This window comes from Leptodactylus fuscus, chromosome 11 (assembly GCF_031893055.1).
Source record: "Leptodactylus fuscus isolate aLepFus1 chromosome 11, aLepFus1.hap2, whole genome shotgun sequence".
Taxonomy (NCBI): domain Eukaryota; kingdom Metazoa; phylum Chordata; class Amphibia; order Anura; family Leptodactylidae; genus Leptodactylus; species Leptodactylus fuscus.
This window is the reverse complement of record NC_134275.1, coordinates 3,173,873-3,196,793: the sequence shown is the minus strand read 5'-3', so window position 1 is coordinate 3,196,793 and position 22,921 is coordinate 3,173,873. Positions and strand designations below refer to the sequence as shown.

The window sequence follows — 22,921 nt, the reverse complement described above, 5'->3', positions numbered from 1 at the left end:
TCTGGATTGATGATGATATCAGTATTATCCTATTAGAAATACACTCACCGGCCACTTTATTAGGTACACCTGTCCAACTGCTCGTTAACACTTAATTTCTAATCAGCCAATCACATGGCGGCAACTCAGTGCATTTAGGCATGTAGACATGGTCAAGACAATCTCCTGCAGTTCAAACCGAGCATCAGTATGGGGGGGAAGAAAGGTGATTTGAGTGCCTTTGAACGTGGCATGGTTGTTGGTGCCAGAAGGGCTGGTCTGAGGATTTCAGAAACTGCTGATCTACTGGGATTTTCACGCACAACCATCTCTAGGGTTTACAGAGAATGGTCCGAAAAAGAAAAAACATCCAGTGAGCGGCAGTTCTGTGGGGGGCGGAAATGCGTTGTTGATGCCAGAGGTCAGAGGAGAATGGCCAGACTGGTTCCAGCTGATAGAAAGGCAACAGTGACTCAAATAGCCACCCGTTACAACCAAGGTAGCCAGAAGAGCATCTCTGAACGCACAGTACGTCCAACTTTGAGGCTACAGATGGGCTACAGCAGCAGAAGACCACACCGGGGGCCACTCCTTTCAGCTAAGAACAGGAAACTGAGGCTACAATTTGCACAAGCTCATCGAAATTGGACAATTGAAGATTGGAAAAACGTTGCCTGGTCTGATGAGTCTCGATTTCTGCTGCGACATTCGGATGGTAGGGTCAGAATTTGGCGTCAACAACATGAAAGCATGGATCCATCCTGCCTTGTATCGGTAACAGTTCAGGCTGGTGGTGGTGGTGTCATGGTGTGGGGAATATTTTCTTGGCACTCTTTGGGCCCCTTGGTACCAATTGAGCATCGTTGCAACGCCAAAGCCTACCTGAGTATTGTTGCTGACCATGTCCATCCCTTTATGACCACAATGTACCCAACATCTGATGGCTACTTTCAGCAGGATTATTGCAAGATCCTCGTTTCCTCGCTGTGATTTTCAAGATCATCCCCTTTAAATATTTCTGGATGAACATCACATGCATTGAGTGGTAATACTGACAAACTAGAACATATACTAGAGCCACGTGCACAAAACTGTTCCATGGAGTCGGGAAGGAATTTATCCCCTGAAATGGGGCAATTGGCATGAGCCTCATGGGGTCAACACTGTAGGGGGTTGTAGGATTATAGGTTGGACTTGATGGACTGATGTCTTCATCCAACCTCATCTACTATGTAACTATGGACTCATTCACTTTATCTAATGAGCATGGGCCGCAGTATAGGGCCTGATCCGAGTTTCCCTCCAGACTCACTGCCGCATACACAGGCCTGTATTGGGGCATGGTCGTGGGTATGGGGCCTTAGGGTGCCTTCACACGGCGTAGCGACTGCTCCTTTAGACACGTATCCGAGCACGGCACTTCAAAACAGAGCCCATTGATTTCAATGGTTGCCGATATACGCACGCTACCCAATGAAATCAATTGGAGGCTTTGTTACCTATTGATTTCAAAGGGTAGCGCGCGTATATTGGCACCCATTGAAATCAATGGGCTCTGTTTTGAAGCGCCGCGCATGGACACCCTTAGTATAGGGCCTGATCTGAGTTTTGTCCCCAGATTCACTGCCGCATACACAGGCCTGTATTAAGTCACGGTCATGTGTATGGGGCAATAGAGAGCAATCAGTCAGTGACCTATCCATGAAAAACTTGTGACAAAGCCCAGCATGTAAATCCAGGTTAAGTGCACAGTCCTATACATGTATGAAGAAAAAAAAACCTACTATTGGATACAGGTTTATTGCAAAAAAATCTGCAATAAATGTGGAAGTTTCCATCAATGATGAGAATGTCCATCAGCTTTTACTGACCAGAATCTGGGATCTGTACTATAGGCTGCATATGCTCGTACATCTGTTTACGGTGTAATAAAATATATCACAATGTAAAGTCCAATTAAATTTAATCTCCTCTGAAATGGTTTATGGCTGTTTCCCATCGCTGGGTCAGTGCCCACATTTTCTCAGGCTTCAAAAGGAAACAGCGAGTTAACTCTGTGTGCACAATGCGCTCTATAGGACGGCCACGAGTGGAAGGGAAATCAAGGCTCCGGCCATTAAGATCTATTATACTAATCTGGTTTCAATGACACAAGGCGAAACATTCAGCTGTGTTCACACTGTGCAGTTCCAGATACGTTTTAAGTTGGTAAATGGTAGGACCTATAAAGCAGCGGCTTCTAGTGCTGGATTATCTGATGCTGGAATGTGCAACATTGTATCGATATGGGGCAGATTTGTTGCAGAGATTTCCGAAACGGTTCCATTAACCCCAAGAGGATAAAGCAGTTGTCTGGGGATTGTCATTTACTTACTTGTCTCAGGTTATTGGAGAAGACATTCAAGGTGGCCTTCAGCCTCCGGGGGGGGGCGCTACACTCCCTCACTACTGAACCCTGGAACCACAGGGGGCCCCAAAGGTTGTCTAAAATGTAATCACTGTTCATTGTGTAGAATGACCATTATTTGGTAACTGCATTATATAGCGGTATACTACCGTAGCTATAGCTGAACTGCAGGGGGAGGCAAGATACAAGTTTTGGCGCTCATACCCCTGATCTTTTAAAACCCTAGCAATGCCCCTCCCATTTGCCATATGTTTAGGTAACTTTGATTTTCTACATTCCGCGGAATATTTTTGTTTACAATGTAGGTCAATGGGTGACAAAGGCAAATTGATGGCCTGTACAGTGCTGTGCAAAAGTTTTAAGCAAACGTGGAAAAAATTACTTTCAGTAATTGAAGTGTTAATAGATTATTTTTGTCAATTACCGAAATAAAGTGAATAAATAAAAGAGACCTTTAAATCGCATCAATATTTGACGTGACCTTTGTCCTTTGCCTTCCATCAGATCTTCTCGGAACTTGCTGACAGTTTTTGAAGGAACTCTGCAGGGATTTTGTCCCAAACATCTTGGAGGAGTAAGCACAGATCTTCTGTGGATGTAGGCTTGGTGCAATCTGTCTCTCTTTTCATGTAATCCCAGACAGACTGGGTGATATTGAGATCAGCGCTCTGCAGGGGCCGGATCATCACTCCCAGGACTCCTCCTCCAAAGAGCAGACCAACTATTGATGGGGTGTAGATTGCTCTTTTATTCATTCACTTCGTATTGTTAATTGACGAAAATAAATACTTCCATTTTGAAAGAATTCGGAGGCCCGATTCACTATCTGCGTTCGGGGTGACCCCCAAACGGAATACCAATTGCATTAAAAAGTGGTGAGCAATGAAACCAGACGGACCCCACAAACTATAATGGGGTCCGTGTGTTTTTTGCGCTTGCATGATTCATGCGGACACTGCGTGGAGAACACACGGACCCCGATATAGTCTATACGGTCCGTGTGTTTTTTGCTCTTGCATGATTCGCGCGGACACTGTGTGGAGAATACACGGACCCCGATATAGTCTATGGGGTCCATGTGGTTTTTTTTAGCTAACCGCTTTTTAATGTGTTCGATAGTCTGTCCGGGGGGTCCCCAAGCCGAATACCGAACACAGATGTGAACCAGGGATAGGGAATTTAGTTTAAAAAAAAATCTATAAGCAAAGTAAATTTTTTAAAAAGCCCCTACACACCTGCCTAAATTTTTTGCTCAGCCTATAGTGGTATATTTTGTCACTTTATGATTTGTTGTCTACAATTGACCCCCAATGTGTGTGTATGGCTGTCTATGTAATATATATGGCGAGATGTATGGCAGCAGATGCCGTGAAGGCGGCGGTTTATCCGTAGTCTGACTCACGTACCTGGCGGTATTTAGTTTCCCACTCTCGCAATTGGATAAGAACAGATAGTCGGGGATGAAGATGGATTCGGATTCACTTCTGTTCTCTTCTGTGGAGGTATCGGCCGCTGAGCTGTCCACAGAGAAGGACGGGTCTGCGATTCTTGACGTGTGAGTGGAGACGGCTGGAGACGCTTGGACGGAGGAGTTGGTATGAGAAAGACTCTCCACGGAATCTGTTTAAAAGAGTAATCCCAGTGTTAGCATATTTACATGTCTGGAGACTGTACACATGCCATTTATTAAGTATCCAGGCAGGACACAGCAAAGGCCAAGTTGTACCAGGTGTTTAGATTTCCTAAGAACACTGTTTCCCTGGCCGATAAACAGAGCGCGAGGAGAGGGGCCAACAAATGAGCTCAAAAATGATTCTCAGAACAAGCCTGTTTACATAATAACCGCTCCTTGGGAGGAAAATCTGCAGCAGTTTCTTCTCCGATCTCTCCAGATTCCATTAGATTCCCATGGAAGAATGGAGGAGAGACTTAGCCGTGTCAACAGTAGCAGCTCACGACATTGTATCGGGCCATCCATAGGTAGAATTTATTGTAGAACCTCATATAACATAAAGGGATTTATTGTTGTCTGGTTTTTGATAAACAGTGCCACTTAGGTACACAGGTTGTGACTGGTATTGCAGGTGAATAGGGCTACAAGGTAAGACGTATCCCATGGACAGTTGTGGTGTTATTAGAGCCCATAGCGGATTCGTTTTCAATCCAAGAATCCTATATCCTATATAATAACCTGATCTCTTCTGGGCTGTTTCGTCACCACTGAGGTCTAATCAAGGGAACAAGACGCCGAAGAGGACGCAGAGCCCAGGAGAGGTGAGAATAACTATTTATTATTATAAGTCACCTTCCCTGGGTTAGTAGCCACATGCCAGGGCCCCCTTTTCATTTACAATATGTGTAGTGGTCGGGGAGCCAGGCTTTCCCTGACCAATGTCATAGTGGTACCGGGCCCGGACATCTCCAGCTGGCTGCGGCCCGGTCATGGTCGCACTCCCTACAACCACCATTGTTACACCCCTGCTAGTACTGGTTGATTTAGACTGTAAGGACTCGAACAATCTCATCCCGAATCAAAGTGTCTTGTAGCTATTTCTTGCCTTTGAACTACATTGTTCACAAGTAAAGGTTTACAAGTAAAGAAGAACATGAAGCGATTTTGGCTCCTACCGAGCCTCAGATTCCTACGGTTTTACATGGCAATAAATCAGGACGCAGATTTTTTTCTTTATTTAGACTATAAGACATTGGGAGCCTATAGAGGATTGAATTCTTACGCCGAGAACAAGGAAACAGTGTGACTCTTAATGTCCTGCAAGACAACCTGCGAAGATGAACGGCTTCTCTGCAAGTGACTTACATAACTTATCAACTTCCACTTATCTGGAACACGACAGAGAAGGAAATCTGATAAGATCTGGATTGTTTAATAAGAGTAAATAGAAAATGATAACAGTGCGAATAGAAATGATGATTTGCTTTATGGCTTGTGGTAAAAACAATCCCGCCCAATCTCTAAGGTCTTGGATGAGAATATGGGAGATTACAATATTAAATACAGGGGCGTAACTTGAGGGGGTGCAGTCGCACCGGGGCCCGGGAGCCTTAGGGGGGCCCATAAACACTGGCATCAGTATTGGCCAATGGGATTCCCATGCAAACATTGCAGTAAAAACCGCGGTGCGCACACACCGAGATTTCCAAAACTGGCGCGGTTTTGGAAATCGCAGCATGTCAATTATATCTACGGAAACGCCGGTGGTTCCCCATAGATATAATTGTAACAGAAAGTCCGCGGAGGAAAACTCCACAAAGCACTGTGGGAAGAACCATAATGCGTTGCCTTCACAGTTTTCCCTGCAGCGCTTTAGACTAAATCCCCACGTTGCGGAAACGCAGCTTTTTTTTGTTGCAGATTTTGTTGCTGTTTTCTGAGCCAAAGCCAGGACTGGATTGAGCAGAAGGGAGAAGTATCAGAACTTCCTATATGTTCTCCATTCCTTTTGTAGCCAGTCTTGGCTTTGGCTTAAAAAAGCGCAACAATATCTGCAACAAAAAACGCTCCGTTTCCGCAACGTGGGTCCTCAGCCTAAGAGCAGATCTGGTAGCCGAATATGACATTCTACGTAAGGTCAGCATATTCCAGATACATGAGGAAGAGGCGGTACTGCCTAATATGAGACGTGACGAGGTGCGAGGATGGGAGTGATCCGATGGCCTCCACCCCTCCCCCTCCGTGTATTACTTTATCAACAAAATGTATCTGTGCCATTGTGGCATGTATGTGCCATCGGCCGTGCCTGCAGGAACCAACCTACTCCGCTGACCGCTCTGCATGACCCTCCATGATATAACACCGGACGCATTATATTCCGTATGAAATCTCTACAGGGCTGCGCTCTATAAACGCTCAGAGAAATCACAATGTGAGCGCAGTAATCCATTCCTTGCAGTGTTTTCACACCAGATGGACCACATGGCAGGAACAGTTGTGTCCTGTCAGGAAGTGTCTCGCTGCAGATGTCCTCACAATCTTCTCCCAGCAGTTACTGTATATTATCACCAGAGAGTAGGCTAAACCCTCTGCTAGTTACCGAAATGTGTCATGTCTACAGTTACTGAATATTGTTTAGGGGAGAGTCCGAAAACATAAGAGTCACCTCTGTAACATGTATATACAGATATATGGCCGGACCAAAACCAATCAGCAATGTATCTGCTATTCTATGGATAGGAGATCAATAATCCCATCATTATCTGTATGGGGATCCTGCAATAGGGATCCTGTAACATTTGTAGCTATACCCTCACTGGCGCACTGTCATGCAACGGTTTTTATTACACTGTATGCTGTTTTATATTGTGATTTCATTTATTTAGCTGTAAGAACTTTTTTGCAATATGGTTTTTATTAAGATTGTTGGTGTATTTGGCTCCTGCAGCTGCTAGGTTTTACACTACACATCCAGATGCAGAACGCTCGCTTTCTTATAAGCTGATTTATGAGCCATATTAAAGAACTTAGTCATAAATCAGCTTATAAGAATGTGCAGGACAGGTTATAGGAAGGGGCTGCAGATGGAGACCCCGACAGTCAGTCCTGAGTATTCTGCAGCGGGTGTGCAGTGTAAGACATAGCAGCTGCAAAAGCCAAACAAACCAAACTAGTGCACAAATACATGAACATGGCCTTTATATCCTTCCAAATGTGCATGTCATAACCAGAAGTGACAGGGAGAGGCTGGAAGAAAACTAGGTGGAGGAGCCAAGGTGCTGGAGGATTCTGGGAAATGTCCCTTTTTGCTTTCCCTATTCTGCTTGTTGTACAGAATGCATTGGTTAATGCTGGAGCTGGTGAAAGGCAGTGGTGTAACTACCGCTACGTTTTTTTCCCTTTTAAATAGCCCCATTTACTTACCTCTCTGGGCCCCAGGCAGGCTTCAGGCCTACTAGTGTGACTTCCCTGACCTCACATGACTGGGTCCTGCGTCCATATGCGTCGTGACACAGGCCCGAGTCATGCAACATCCCGTATGTCATTGAAGATTGCTGACATCAGTGAGGAGTGCAGTGGAGCTGGGGATAGGTTAGTAACAGTGGTTTTTATGTTTGTATCTCTCCCCTTGGGTCTCCAATTATTATACTCCGGGGTCTGAAAGGATATATAGAGTATAATAATTGTTCATGGGTGTCCACAATGGGGTATAATACTGTGTGCAGGGGCTACTAAGGGACATAATACTGTGTGCAGGGGCCACTATGGGACATAATACTGTGTGCAGGGGCCACTAAGGGACATAATACTGTGTGCAGGGGCCACTATGGGACATAATACTGTGTGCAGGGGCCACTATGGGGTATAATACTGTGTGCAGGGGCCACTATGGGGCATAATACTGTGTGCAGGGGCCACTATGGGGGATAATACTGTGTGCAGGGGCCACTATGGGACATAATACTGTGTGCAGGGGCCACTATGGGACATAATACTGTGTGCAGGGGCCACTATGGGACATAATACTGTGTGCAGGGGCCACTATGGGGTATAATACTGTGTGCAGGGGCCACTATGGGGCATAATACTGTGTGCAGGGGCCACTATGGGACATAATACTGTGTGCAGGGGCCACTATGGGACATAATACTGTGTGCAGGGGCCACTATGGGGGATAATACTGTGTGCAGGGGCCACTATGGGACATAATACTGTGTGCAGGGGCCACTATGGGACATAATACTGTGTGCAGGGGCCACTATGGGGGATAATACTGTGTGCAGGGGCCACTATGGGACATAATACTGTGTGCAGGGGCCACTATGGGACATAATACTGTGTGCAGGGGCCACTATGGGACATAATACTGTGTGCAGGGGCCACTATGGGGTATAATACTGTGTGCAGGGGCCACTATGGGGCATAATACTGTGTGCAGGGGCCACTATGGGACATAATACTGTGTGCAGGGGCCACTATGGGACATAATACTGTGTGCAGGGGCCACTATGGGACATAATACTGTGTGCAGGGGCCACTATGGGACATAATACTGTGTGCAGGGGCCACTATGGGACATAATACTGTGTGCAGGGGCCACTATGGGGTATAATACTGTGTGCAGGGGTCACTATGGGGGATAATACTGTGTGCAGGGGCCACTATGGGGGATAATACTGTGTGCAGGGGCCACTATGGGGTATAATACTGTGTGCAGGGGTCACTATGGGGGATAATACTGTGTGCAGGGGCCACTATGGGGTATAATACTGTGTGCAGGGGTCACTATGGGGGATAATACTGTGTGCAGGGGCCACTATGGGACATAATACTGTGTGCAGGGGCCACTATGGGACATAATACTGTGTGCAGGGGCCACTATGGGACATAATACTGTGTGCAGGGGCCACTATGGGGCATAATACTGTGTGCAGGGGCCACTATGGGACATAATACTGTGTGCAGGGGCCACTATGTGACATAATACTGTGTGGAGGGGCCACTATGGGACATAATACTGTGTGCAGGGGCCACTATGGGACATAATACTGTGTGCAGGGGCCACTATGGGACATAATACTGTGTGCAGGGGCCACTATGGGGGATAATACTGTGTGCAGGGGCCACTATGGGACATAATACTGTGTGCAGGGGCCACTATGGGGCATAATACTGTGTGCAGGGGCCACTATGGGACATAATACTGTGTGCAGGGGCCACTATGGGACATAATACTGTGTGCAGGGGCCACTATGGGGCATAATACTGTGTGGAGGGGCCACTATGGGACATAATACTGTGTGCAGGGGCCACTATGGGACATAATACTGTGTGCAGGGGCCACTATGGGACATAATACTGTGTACAGGGGCCACTATGGGACAGAATACTGTGTGCAGGGGCCACTATGGGGGATAATACTGTGTGCAGGGGCCACTATGGGACATAATACTGTGTGCAGGGGCCACTATGGGACATAATACTGTGTACAGGGGCCACTATGGGACAGAATACTGTGTGCAGGGGCCACTATGGGGACGTAATACTGTGTGCAGGGGCCACTATGGGACATAATACTGTGTGCAGGGACCACTATGGGACATAATACTGTGTGCAGGGGCCACTATGGGACATAATACTGTGTGTAGGGGCCACTATGAGACATAATACTGTGTGCAGGGGCCACTATGGGACATAATACTGTGTGCAGGGGCCACTATGGGACATAATACTGTGTGTACAGGGGCCACTATGGGGCATAATACTGTGTGCAGGGGCCACTATGGGACATAATACTGTGTGCAGGGGCCACTATGGGGCATAATACTGTGTGCAGGGGCCACTATGGGGGATAATACTGTGTGCAGGGGCCACTATGGGACATAATACTGTGTGCAGGGGCCACTATGGGGCATAATACTGTGTGCAGGGGCCACTATGGGGGATAATACTGTGTGCAGGGGCCACTATGGGACATAATACTGTGTGCAGGGGCCACTATGGGGGATAATACTGTGTGCAGGGGCCACTATGGGACATAATACTGTGTGCAGGGGCCACTATGGGACATAATACTGTGTGCAGGGGCCACTATGGGACATAATACTGTGTGCAGGGGCCACTATGGGACATAATACTGTGTGCAGGGGCCACTATGGGACATAATACTGTGTGCAGGGGTCACTATGGGGACATAATACTGTGTGCAGGGGCCACTATGGGACATAATACTGTGTGCAGGGGCCACTATGGGACATAATACTGTGTGCAGGGGCCACTATGGAACATAATACTGTGTGCAGGGGCCACTATGAGACATAATACTGTGTGTACAGGGGCCACTATGGGACATAATACTGTGTGCAGGGGCCACTATGAGACATAATACTGTGTGTACAGGGGCCACTATGGGACATAATACTGTGTGCAGGGGCCACTATGGGACATAATACTGTGTGCAGGGGCCACTATGGGACATAATACTGTGTGCAGGGGCCACTATGGGACATAATACTGTGTGCAGGGACCACTATGGGACATAATACTGTGTGCAGGGGCCACTATGGGACATAATACTGTGTGCAGGGGCCACTATGGGGGATAATACTGTGTGCAGGGGCCACTATGGGACATAATACTGTGTGCAGGGGCCACTATGGGACATAATACTGTGTGCAGGGGCCACTATGGGACATAATACTGTGTGCAGGGGCCACTATGGGACATAATACTGTGTGCAGGGGCCACTATGGGACATAATACTGTGTGCAGGGACCACTATGGGACATAATACTGTGTGCAGGGGCCACTATGGGACATAATACTGTGTGCAGGGACCACTATGGGACATAATACTGTGTGCAGGGGCCACTATGGGACATAATACTGTGTGCAGGGGCCACTATGGGGGATAATACTGTGTGCAGGGGCCACTATGGGACATAATACTGTGTGCAAGGGCCACTATGGGGACATAATACTGTGTGCAGGGGCCACTATGAGACATAATACTGTGTGTACAGGGGCCACTATGGGACATAATACTGTGTGCAGGGGCCACTATGGGACATAATACTGTGTGCAGGGGCCACTATGGGACATAATACTGTGTGCAGGGGCCACTATGGGACATAATACTGTGTGCAGGGGCCACTATGAGACATAATACTGTGTGTACAGGGGCCACTATGGGACATAATACTGTGTGTACAGGGGCCACTATGGGACATAATACTGTGTGCAGGGGCCACTATGGGACATAATACTGTGTGCAGGGGTCACTATGGGACATAATACTGTGTGCAGGGGCCACTATGGGACATAATACTGTGTGCAGGGGTCACTATGGGGGATAACACTGTGTGCAGGGGCCACTATGGGACATAATACTGTGTGCAGGGGCCACTATGGGACATAATACTGTGTGCAGGGGCCACTATGGGACATAATACTGTGTGCAGGGGCCACTATGGGACATAATACTGTGTGCAGGGGCCACTATGGGACATAATACTGTGTGCAGGGGCCACTATGGGACATAATACTGTGTGCAGGGGCCACTATGGGACATAATACTGTGTGCAGGGGCCACTATGAGACATAATACTGTGTGCAGGGGCCACTATGGGACATAATACTGTGTGCAGGGGACACTATGGGGTATAATACTGTGTGCAGGGGCCACTATGGGACATAATACTGTGTGCAGGGGACACTATGGGACATAATACTGTGTGCAGGGGCCACTATGGGACATAATACTGTGTGCAGGGGCCACTATGAGACATAATACTGTGTGCAGGGGCCACTATGGGACATAATACTGTGTGCAGGGGCCACTATGGGACATAATACTGTGTGCAGGGGCCACTATGGGACATAATACTGTGTGCAGGGGCCACTATGGGACATAATACTGTGTGCAGGGGCCACTATGGGACATAATACTGTGTGTACAGGGGCTAGTATGGGGTATAATACTGTGTGTACAGGGGCTAGTATGGGGCATCATACTGTGTGTGGGGAGGGATGTCGGTCGGTCAGGGCCTTCGCCGTCAGTCAGGGGAGCCCCATGTCATAAGTTCGCCATGGGGCCCATTCCTAGTTACGCCACTGGTAAAAGGTCCTCTTTGACTCTTATATAACATTTTCACTTGATCTCTAGTTGATGGTAATCCTTTATTTTCCTCTCACCCACCAAGCCCCAATCTTGTTGTACTTCTTCTCTGTGACCTCTACATAACAGGGGCATGTCCAGCAGTCTGGCATTCATGGTGTATTCTAACACCCATGCAATATTATTTTATATTGATGATCTAGCTACAGGATTGGTCATCAGTATCCAATTGATGGGGGTTCCGACTTCTGGACTAGAAACCGATACTGTGATCCAACCATGCCGGACAGGGCCAGAGGCAGCTTTGCTACTATTCAGACACTAGGCACAGAGCTGCAGCCTTGTCCGCTGTGTAGCAGGGACCTCGGGGTACTGCAGATCTGAACCTATTACTTGCAGAGTTGCTAACAACCCTGTTTTGTGTGCTGGTCTCAGGATGTACCGAGTGCCGCGGGGTCACCGATCACAAACTGATGACCTGTCCTGTGAATAGATTATCAGTAGAAAAATCCACCATGGAGCCAGATAAATCCCTTTAATTGCAGCTACAGTGAATTCTTACTATCATGCATTTGCATTGGTCAGAGGGAAGCAAAGTAATGCACCTTAACCTTTTTCTGTCCCCTGATTTAAAGTCAGCTGGAGCATTGTGGCTCTAACCTATAGATGCCATCTGGAAGGACATGTGCCAGCGGGCAGCAGAGTGGCTCAGTGGTTAGCACTGATGCCCTGCTGTCTTGGTTTTGATTGCAGGCAGGATAGAGTTAATATCAGGATCTGCACGGACTTGGCAAGTTCTCGTGACTTACTACTGCCTATACATGAGACAATGCAGCAAAGATATGCACAAAGCTGTGCTGCAATGTCTTTACCACGTATAGTAATGTGCTGTACTAGGAAACAAGAACTTCTTATCTTATTTATCACAGGACAGCAGAGATGATATGATGACAGCGAAGGCAACCACACCGCACATTTCTGCTTGTACGATTGCTTCACTGGCCTCTATGCACACACTAATAATATATCTCATAGCTCAGCGTCCCAGACTACAACTCCTTCCATCATATCCAGTCTTATAGCCAGCGCTCACTACCCTTTACCTAACCTTCAGTCTCATCAGAGTCTCCCCTGGGTGCAAAACAGCCCCAGCGCTCTCTTCTCCGAGTCTGGTAATAGTATCAGTGTGCATTAATGTTATATTGCAGCAGCTGGCGGAATAAATTATGTATAAGTATTTGCTAACTAGAGAATGAAGGGAAGAGGTTTCTTTTTTTCCAGCAAGACCGAATCATCTAGTGCAGCCTTATATGCAGAATAGAAATGGCCTAAGAAATCCAAGCAGAATGTGAATATGCAAGGACTAAACCGGCGTACACGAAGATTGTCTTTGGTGTTTCATCAGCATCACTACCATATGTCTGCAAGAACGGACAATGCATCATCAAAGTGTGATCCTAGTTTGTGGATCCCCACCCCAAAAACCATAGCAGATATCTAATGACATCCCTAGCATGTCTGCAAAAACAGATGACAGTCTGAACATCCGTGTGCCATGCATTGGCTTCTATGTTCTGCAAACACTGAACAGAATAGGACCTGCTCTATATTTTGCAGCGTGAACTCTCAGCCCGCACACTGATCAGTGGAAATCACGGTCGTGTGCATGAACCTACAGAAATGAATGGGTCAATGTGCTATCCAGAAAAACACGGATAGCACACTGATCTCGCCCACGGTCGTCTGCAAGAGGCCTAAGCAGCTTGAAGAAAACAGTGCTGCAACCGGTCTGCCACGAAATAAAAGCACGGGCTGCACACCATGGACACGGAGAGGTCCCCATGTGCTGCCCTGCATGGCCTGAGCGTCCGCAGCGCCTTTCATTAAATGAATAGGAGCCATGTGAGGAATAGGACAGGAATAGGAACGACCCATCCTATGTGATGCGGCCCGGACTCCAGGCATGCACACGGGACCTTGAACATCACGGTCATGTGTACGGGCCCATAGAAAAGAATGGGTCAGTGTGTTATCTGTGAAGTACATGGATAGTACGCTGACCCACACCACGGTCGTCTGCAAGGGGCCTAAGCCAGAAACTTATAGGGCAACTTAAAGGGATTGTCCACTTTCAGCAAATAAATGCTATTGATTGTGCAATGAAAAGTTGTACGATATATTTTCTGCATCAGGACCGCACAGTTTTCCGTCCATCACATGACCATGGACTGATTTTTATCCATTCGTAGTAAACAGTGGATGACAACAAGCGAAGATTTAGACAACCATATGGTAAGCTACTTCTGCTCCTCAATATAGGACAATGGGAAAATCTATTCCCCACAGAGGCAAGATATTGTGAGGTTAGTGTAACCGTATCTGACCAAAGCTGATACGTCTGAATCCACTCCTGCACCCTGACACGTCTGCCATCCATCTCATCTTGTATCTGGTAGATTCTCACACTAACCCTTAAGCTCATAGTTGTTGTCAGACTGGTCCGTCCTTACAGTCTTGCCCGGTGAAGGCCCCAAACACTACATAAGTGGATTATTAACAAACATTCCAAGGAGGAGACTTGTGTAACAAATTTTACCACGAGACGTACGACTGGACCGGTAAACACTACTCAGAGCGGTCGCTTCACCATAAGACAGTGGTAAACCCTTAGTAGTTTGTTATCTTAGTGCATGGTGTGATGACCTGTGGACACGAGCGCTGGATACTTCTGGCAGTGACCGTATACATTCATAGGACTAATAATGAGGCTAAAGACACTGAGAATTCTCCAATATGGTGGGGCAATGTAGTGGCTTGGTTGTGTCTTGTGCGCCATTGGTTGCCCACTTGGTTACTTTGGCTCCCTTTTTGCTGATACAGTCTTAAAGGGAAGGTCTCACATTGTACATGCAGTCCTACAGGTATGTGGCCCATTATTATAAATGAATAAAACACAATCTGTTCCCAAAAACCTTAGCTTAGCTCTTCTCTAACTCGCTTGCAGATCAGACAGCATTCTTAGTGTGACGCGTTCCCTTTCCACCGCCTGTTTCTGACTTTTACCTGACCTTCATCGTGTATTCTGCGAGTTCTGATCCCATATTATGCATTTAAACTCATTAGTACATTGTTTAGTGCAATAACTACCTGCAAAATGCCAGTGCCAACTGGGTGACGTGCCTGCTGGCCTGGTCATGTGGAGGAGGACATTGGCATAAATGTGACAAGGCATAAACTAGAGGACTCTAATCAGGGGAGACATGGCGTAGCGTGCGGAAAGTGTCCAACTACACAGGGGCAGAATAAGAAATGTATCCACTGCCCGCTGCAATAATTACATTACATGACTGCTATGGTGGCCAATCAGGGAGGCATCTTGCTCCGTTCTGAGCGTTACTGCTCACGTATGGTCATGTCGTGAAGGATTTCAAGATCATCGCCTTGCCCCTTACCTGTGCCATCTTCCAGCTGTCCAAAGTTACAGATCTGGCTGATATTGTGCATCCAGCTCTGCATTTCTTCCTCTGTCCGGGCCACAAGGTAAAATGTCCGAAAAGCAGTTTTCACAATGAACACAAAGCTGTTCTGGAATTCCTTCTTGATCAGGTTAACGCCAATGTATTTCTGCACTTCACATTCATTCAGGTCGATTATCCGGATGGGTTTTTTGGAGTGATTATTCTTGTAATATTCTAGCACGTCTGGGTTCCCGCTCATCCTCCCCCGTCGTAGTACAAACCACCGTTTTCGCCATACCTGGAGAAAGTAAGAGTATTAGACCATGGCAGGAGAAGATTTATTACAATATTAAGTATCAGTTTTTGAAACATTTGTGTGGTCCTTGTTTTATTGGGCAGTCGGTATAGCGTGTTGTACTCTCCCTGCTTACACCGACCACGGGACTGGCGGATTACAACTATATTGCATCATATGGCGTTCTACAAATCGCTATAAGTTGCGTACGATAGTCGTTCTATTCTTCGGTATGTTTCTATAAAGGCTACCGATAATTCACTCGTCATACTGTCACACACACGTATTGGCACTGACACTTTTGCTTCTCCTCGCCAGCTTTAAGAAGCTCCTCGGCCGAACATCTTGCTCAAACATTTTCACACTGGCTGATCTAAACCAGAAACCTTCAATCTGCTTGAAACAAGTTCACACAAACACTGTTACTGCAGAATTGGAACCATATTGACATGGGAAACTTGTTTACGAGTCGCTTACCAGACCGATCCACAAGAAAGTATAAAAATAAACGACAACCAAACTCATCATGAGCGTAAAAGCTCAAAATAGAAACGAATCCGTAAAACAAGAGTAAGAGGAACGAAGAGAAGGATTTCCCAGAAATATTGTGTAAAAATAAGGAAGTGGAAATTAATAAGTAACCAGGTGAACAAGCAAAGAGCACAGGTAGCTGGACTAGAGATGGAAGGTTGGAGAAGAGGCTGATGAACCTCATTACGTACGGGCAGAGAGAATCCACGCGACGCCGATGTCTGTATAGTATCACGCAGCTCATGTTCTGAACACGGACCTGTGTGGCTGTAGCCATTGGGGTCTATGGGTTTCTTAAAGTAACCACTTTTTTTGCAGATTAGGTTTCTGTTCCGTTCCCCGAACGCAAATCTATGCTCAGATGTGAACCCGAGCTTTACTACAAATTTTGTAGAGTTTTAAAGGGATCCTATCATTAGAATCCCTTTTTTCTAACTAACACATAGGAATAGCCTTAAGAAAAGCTATTCTTCTCCTACCTTTAGAGGTCTTCTCCGCGCCGCCATTTGGTACATATTCCACTATCCATCTTTATGCAAATGGGTTCTCTCGCAGCACTGGGAGCATCCCCAATGCTGCGAGAGAACTCTACAGCGCCGCTTCCATCTTCTTCAGGAACAACCTCTATGCGTTGTCTTCCGGCCTGGCTTTCAATCTTCTACGCATGTGCAAATGGCAGAGCCGACTGCACCCGCGCTCAGCCATTTTTTGTGGCTGCTTACGCGAGCTCTTGTAGTAAGCGGACACAAAAAAATGGCCGCGCGCAGGTGCGGTCGGCTCTGCCCGAGGCCCGCTGGCAAAGCAGACTGCGCATGCGTAGAAGATTGAAAGCCAAGCCAGAAGACGACGTGTAGAGGCCGGTTCCTGAAGAAGATGGAGGCGACGATGGAGAGTTCTCTCGCAGCATTGGGGACGCCCCCAGTACTGTTTGAGCACTGGAGCCCGCCCCCAGTGCTGCGAGAGAACTCATTTGCATAAAGACAGAAAATGGAATATCTACCAAACGGCGGCGAGGAGAAGACATCTAAAGGTGGGAGAAGAATAGTCTTTCTTAAGGCTATTCCTACGTGTTAGTTAGAAAAAAAAGGGATTCTAATGTTAGGATCCCTTTAAGGATTTCTTTGAACAATGGTCACAGTTTGGTATCTTGAAGGCCAATAGGAACTTTCTATGGTCTGACACTTGACAACAAAATAGCTGTGATTTCCTTATTGTGGCCGGGTTATCTTCTCATGTATGTAGTGTCCTTGTCTGATAACCTGTCCACAATAAGGAAACTCGTCTTTGGGTGTCTGACAAGTCTATAGAAAGTTCCTCCATTCATAGTTGTATCCATTAGCAAGTGATCAAGACTAAATTATTCTGATTTACCCCAAATCATTGGCCTCATTTCATAGGATCAAATCTATTACAGGTGAGAAGCCAAGCTTATGTCAAATGTATGGGGATAAGCCTTCTTGAGGGATCCAATCTCCTACTGTCTACCATTGGAGGAACCCAAGCTCTGACCACCCAGATCCCATTATTAATACCCCATTGATCCCTCCGTCCACCTATAGGAATAACATAAGACATTGGACTGAGCCAATCTTTGCAGACTGACTTCTATGGAACATTTACTTTTCACGCATCTTCCAAACCAACCCAAGGAACACAAATGACTTCACATAATCCATTCCAATAATTGTTGGCCGACGTATATAATTCTTTCCATAGGGGCCACAACCTTATTTATTTTTAATTTCATGTCACACGAAGAAGTCAGAGGTTTTACATCCTGTTTGTGTAGAAAGTGTGTCGAACAGAATCTTATATTTCCAATGGCCGGGTGATGGAGACTCTACTATTTATAAAGCTGTCATGTGGGATTTCAAGTCGTACGCAAAGCAAGGGTTATTTATATATGTTACTCATAAGTCATGTGATTGAAGGGTTGAGCAAGAGGAAGACAGGCGTCTTTATCTCACTATGTAAGGATGGGATCCTATCACTGCTATTTAGTCCATCATAGGAACAGAACAACGGACTGAATGGTATAGACAGTCCCAAGGGACCCCATTGACCATGATGATGTACCCATTGGTTTTCCTACCAATGGTCCCCTGGTGTAGTTGTGAATGTATCCTAAGTAGTCCCGAAGTGTTACAATGTACATGCAGAGAGTCGCTAGTTACAACAGTAAGACACTGTAGCTTCTTGAATGGGTCCATATGTTCCAAGAAGACAGAGACAGAGTTGTCTTCAGAGGACAATCCCCTCAAACACTTTTCTGGACTGTCTGGTGAAGAAAAGAAAAGTACCCAAAGAAAGCAAGATGGACAACACCGTAGCTCAGTGGTTAGCCTTGCAGCGCTGGAGTCCTGGGTTCGAATCCAACCAAAGACAACATCTGCAAGGAGCTTGTATGTTCACCGTGTGTTTGCATGGGTTTCCCCTGAGAACTCTGGTTTCCTCCCACACTCCAATATACTGATAAGGAGTGTATACGGGACAGTGACTGACAATATCTGTAAAGCGCTGCGGAATATGATGGCGCTATATAATAAAACACAGGAAAAATATGCAAATCTGTTTTCCAGGATGTAAAAAATTCCAGATTTGCATATTTTTCCCATAATTCCCCAGTGGAACGAAAATGGCTTGTAAGTCTCCATACGCCTGTGAAGGTGCAGACTCCCTAAGGAATATTACTATCCCCTGATCCTAATAAGTCACAGTAAGAGTTCATATAAACCCCATCTACATGCTACCAGGACCTGCACAGAGTGACATCATATCTATACGCGGATGCAAACATATAGGACTGATGGGGACATTTCTTTGCAGTTTGGTCCCGGGTTACTGGACCAAAGAAATCATCTTATTCCATATTCTTCCTAATATTATCTGCCGTCAAACCCGAGATGCAGGAGAAGCTATAGCTTTGTTCACACTATCCCACATGTTCCCTGCTTTAAGGGAAAAAGCAGCTAATGAGATTTTAGTGCATTGCCCTGACAAGAACCTATTAGCAGCAAATCTGACTGATTGACAAAGTGCAACAGAAGGAAAGGAGATGTGTATAGTAATCGTGCGAAGAAAGACTCGGAAGACTCCACACACCTTCTAGGAAAAACTAGGGCACACGAGAACATTAGGAACTATCTGTAGTCTTCAGCATGAAAATGATAAAACCGACTGCACAGGATAGCGAGGAAGACATATCAGCCATTAGATGTTATCAGAGGCCTTGGAAGGCGACGTCGTACACGACAAGGCGCATCGCTTCCTTAGCAACTGGCACAACGCTGACTGTGACAGATAAGTAATAGTACGGGGGAACTAGAGGAGAAGACAGAAACACTACAATATACATGAGATATACAGTATATATATATGCTAAGGCCCCGTGCAGCAAAGCACAGCTAAAAAATATCCACAACGAATACGTCTTGCAATTTTTTTGCAGCATTTTTGAAACAATTGCATTTCTGAAGCATTTTTTCCCCCCTGCAATGCATAGATAAAGCTTCGGCACTGTTTGGCGCTGCTGAATATTGCAGATTTCCTTATTCCCTGGAATGAGATAACTGCACAATATCCCGCACCATTGTTACTCAGGAGATGGCGTACAAGGAGACATGTAGATTCATCTCCAAACTGCTGATCTGATATCATTGGCATGCAGAGGAGTGCATTTGAGTTAGGTGAAATACAAGCAATGCAAGTACAAATCCAATACGTCCCTTGTACCGTACATGGTAATGTGACTTGTGGTTCAGTCGAGGTCAGGCCGAGCCATCGTGTTCCCGATCTGTAGTGAATACACTTGTATATTTGGTTGAATATCAGAATCTCCACAGATGTTTTTGAGGAAATTCAAATTTACCCTTTGACAAAATGAAATAAGCTTTCAGAACTAATAGCATTCATGGACAGGGTCCAACATACATGTATACGCTTTGAAGCTTTTATACAAGAAAAAGGAACAGTATTGTTGCCCTCGGCTTAAGGGTCTTGTAGAACGTGCAGCTGATGGTGGAGGAAGTGGTCAGAAGACGTGCAGGTGGCTTTCGGGATAGGATAAAGCGTCCTCTTCTTTTGACCTCTCAGGAAAAAGTGTTTCAGTCTGAAGAATGTTTAATTAAAGGGGAAGTTCCATTTGTGGTAAAGCTGTAACACAGGGGCCCTTATGTGTCCTGACGGAACGGATGCAAAACAACACAGATCATTCATTTAGGTAGTGATCATTGGAAAGATGGTGGCAACTAACTTCTCACTTAGGCTGGGTTCACATCTGCGCCCCGGTCTCCACTTTTGGTTTCCGTCTTCTGCCCAAGAAACTGGACCATTCATTTAAAGGTGTTGGCAAAGTGTCCGTCCGTGAGCGTTTTGTGGTCTCCACAGCAAAACCGTTTTTTTTTAACCAGACACAAAGTAGGACATGCAGGACTTTGTTTCTGGTTACAAAAAAAAAGGTTTTGCCACGGAGACCACAAAACGTTCATGGGCGCTCACGGCTGGACACGGTCTGGCAGAAGACGGAAACCTCAAAATGGAGACCGGGACGCAGGTGTGAACCCGCCCTTACCTTACCTTTTTATATAGAAGGCCAACAGTGGTGCTGAATTCAGCCCACTGTCGGCTTTCCCGTTATGTTCCCCAGGGCAGGAGATATATTGGTGCCCTGGGGCAGAGGAAGCACCGCACAGCAATGATGCTAAGGGCGGGTTCACACCTGCAACTGGTCTCTGCTTTGCAGGCTTCCATCTTCTGCCCGAGAAACTGGACAAGAAACGGAAGCCGGCAGTCAGTTTTCTCTGCGGCGAAACCGTTCTTTTTAACTAGACACAACGTTGGACATGCAGATAATTAAAATATAACATTTAAATAAGTAAAAATATTACATAGCAAAAAAGTGACAAAAAAAATATAACGAAACCCCCCCCATAAAACACGCTACTGACGCGTTTCAAGACACCTACATCTCTTTATCAAAGCTTTATCTGTTCTGTGTTATCAGAATGTAATGGATCCAGAAACCCCATAGACATGAATGTATCAAAGATGTCGACCGACTGCATTCTGTGATGCCCCCAACTTGGATGCACATTCGGTCGTGTACATGGATCCTAAGTATCTAGAATGTTAGTAGAAATCTTGAAACTATGGCCTTAAAAATACTAACGAAGAAAGTTAACTCAAAGTTATCAACTTGTTCGCAACTAGAAGACTTGGAGTTGTTGCACAGTAAGCCGAGTGCCAAGTACGGTATGCCAAGTGCACATTATTCTGCAGTACCCAAATAATATCCATATATAGTGCATAAGATGTGGAATCCCTTCCTATAGCAGCCAACCTTATTTATTGAGAGGTTTACAGTAAATCCATCGCTTGGTAAATCAACCATATAAAGGGTCTGCATGGCCCACTGCTTTATAGCCTGCAATAAAAGAACTATTCTTAGGTCTGCGGTCTATTGCAGCTAGACATGGAGCAGCGCTCGCCCATCTAGTGTACTAGGACAAGATCGTACCGTTAGAAGCCATTTACTCTTTATGTTTCCACAATCCCCTCCATTGTTGGGACGGAAGCAGAACATGATTTTGCTACAATTCCTTATATTGTTGGCAGGGACTTGAGCGCCTTGTTTTTGTGGCTTTTGGAACGTTTGCAACACAACAACCTATAAAACTCTTGTTTTTCACCCCTCCAATTGTATATAGGTATATAGACTTCTATTCAGTTGATTAAATGGCCCCTTTAAGTAGCATTTCCTCAATGAATGATCACAAGTGTGCTATCTCAAGAGCCAAGGCAGCACTTTACAATTCCATGAAACTAAGTTTGTTTCGCTTTGGTAATACCACAAAACCCAAAAGGTCACTAACAGTCACACTGCATATCTAACCGTCAGGCCTCACATGATGGCACAAAGTGAAGAAAAAAAAGAAAGAGCGTAAAAACAGGAAATTGGGCAAAATGAAGCTGCAAAGATGATACCCACAAGTGGACAGCCTAGGGTGAGGAAATAGGTCTCTGGAACCTGCTGCGCCTCGTACGAAAGAACATGTTTGTGGCCACATGTCAGAAACACCTCCGCTACTGGGTCGCTTTATAGAGTTTGCACTTTTGTTGTTTTTCAATCTATAGAGCAAAACGTGCTGCAAAATACTCTCAAGTGGGAACCTCCTGGCGTCAGCGAAGGTCATGGACAGGACCAGTCACACAAGTAGCCAATGCAGAACAATCTACCGTATATCATCCAAAAGTAGAATAGACACTACCGTACCACCCCTGACCCTAAAGATCCTTCCAAATAGAGAAGACCAACAGCATGATGTGCCTAATAGCTAAGCAACTTGGACATCTCTTCTGATAGCCTCATATACCCCCAACAAGGCCCATTGATATAAGGAGAGGGTCTGTTTAAGGTGCAGAACCTCATTAATAGGGTTTTCAAGGATTGTAATATTAATGACCTATTAATGACCGTGGCTTAGGATTGGGGGACATATTAAAAAATAAACATATATACATATGAGATAAGATAAGATAATCCTTTAATAGTCCCGCAGTGCGGATACGCAGCATGTTACAGCAGCCTAGTAATACAGATACAGGATAATACACAATAATATATTACAGATGTAGACACACATAAGCTGAGAAGAAAAGATATACTAGGAGTAGGTAGCCTCGT

At 45.8% G+C, this 22,921-nt stretch overlaps 1 protein-coding gene across 1 annotated transcript in view; it reads right to left on the bottom strand.

Moving 5' to 3' along the window:
* Positions 1-22,921, bottom strand: part of GAB3 (GRB2 associated binding protein 3) — a 79,529-nt gene that overhangs the window by 21,027 nt on the left and 35,581 nt on the right. The window contains exons 2-3 of the mRNA XM_075259487.1: positions 15,408-15,711; positions 3,793-4,006 (exon numbers count right to left, since the gene is read on the bottom strand). Coding sequence (XP_075115588.1) covers positions 3,793-4,006; positions 15,408-15,711 — 518 coding nt within the window. The remainder of the gene's footprint in view (positions 1-3,792; positions 4,007-15,407; positions 15,712-22,921) is intronic.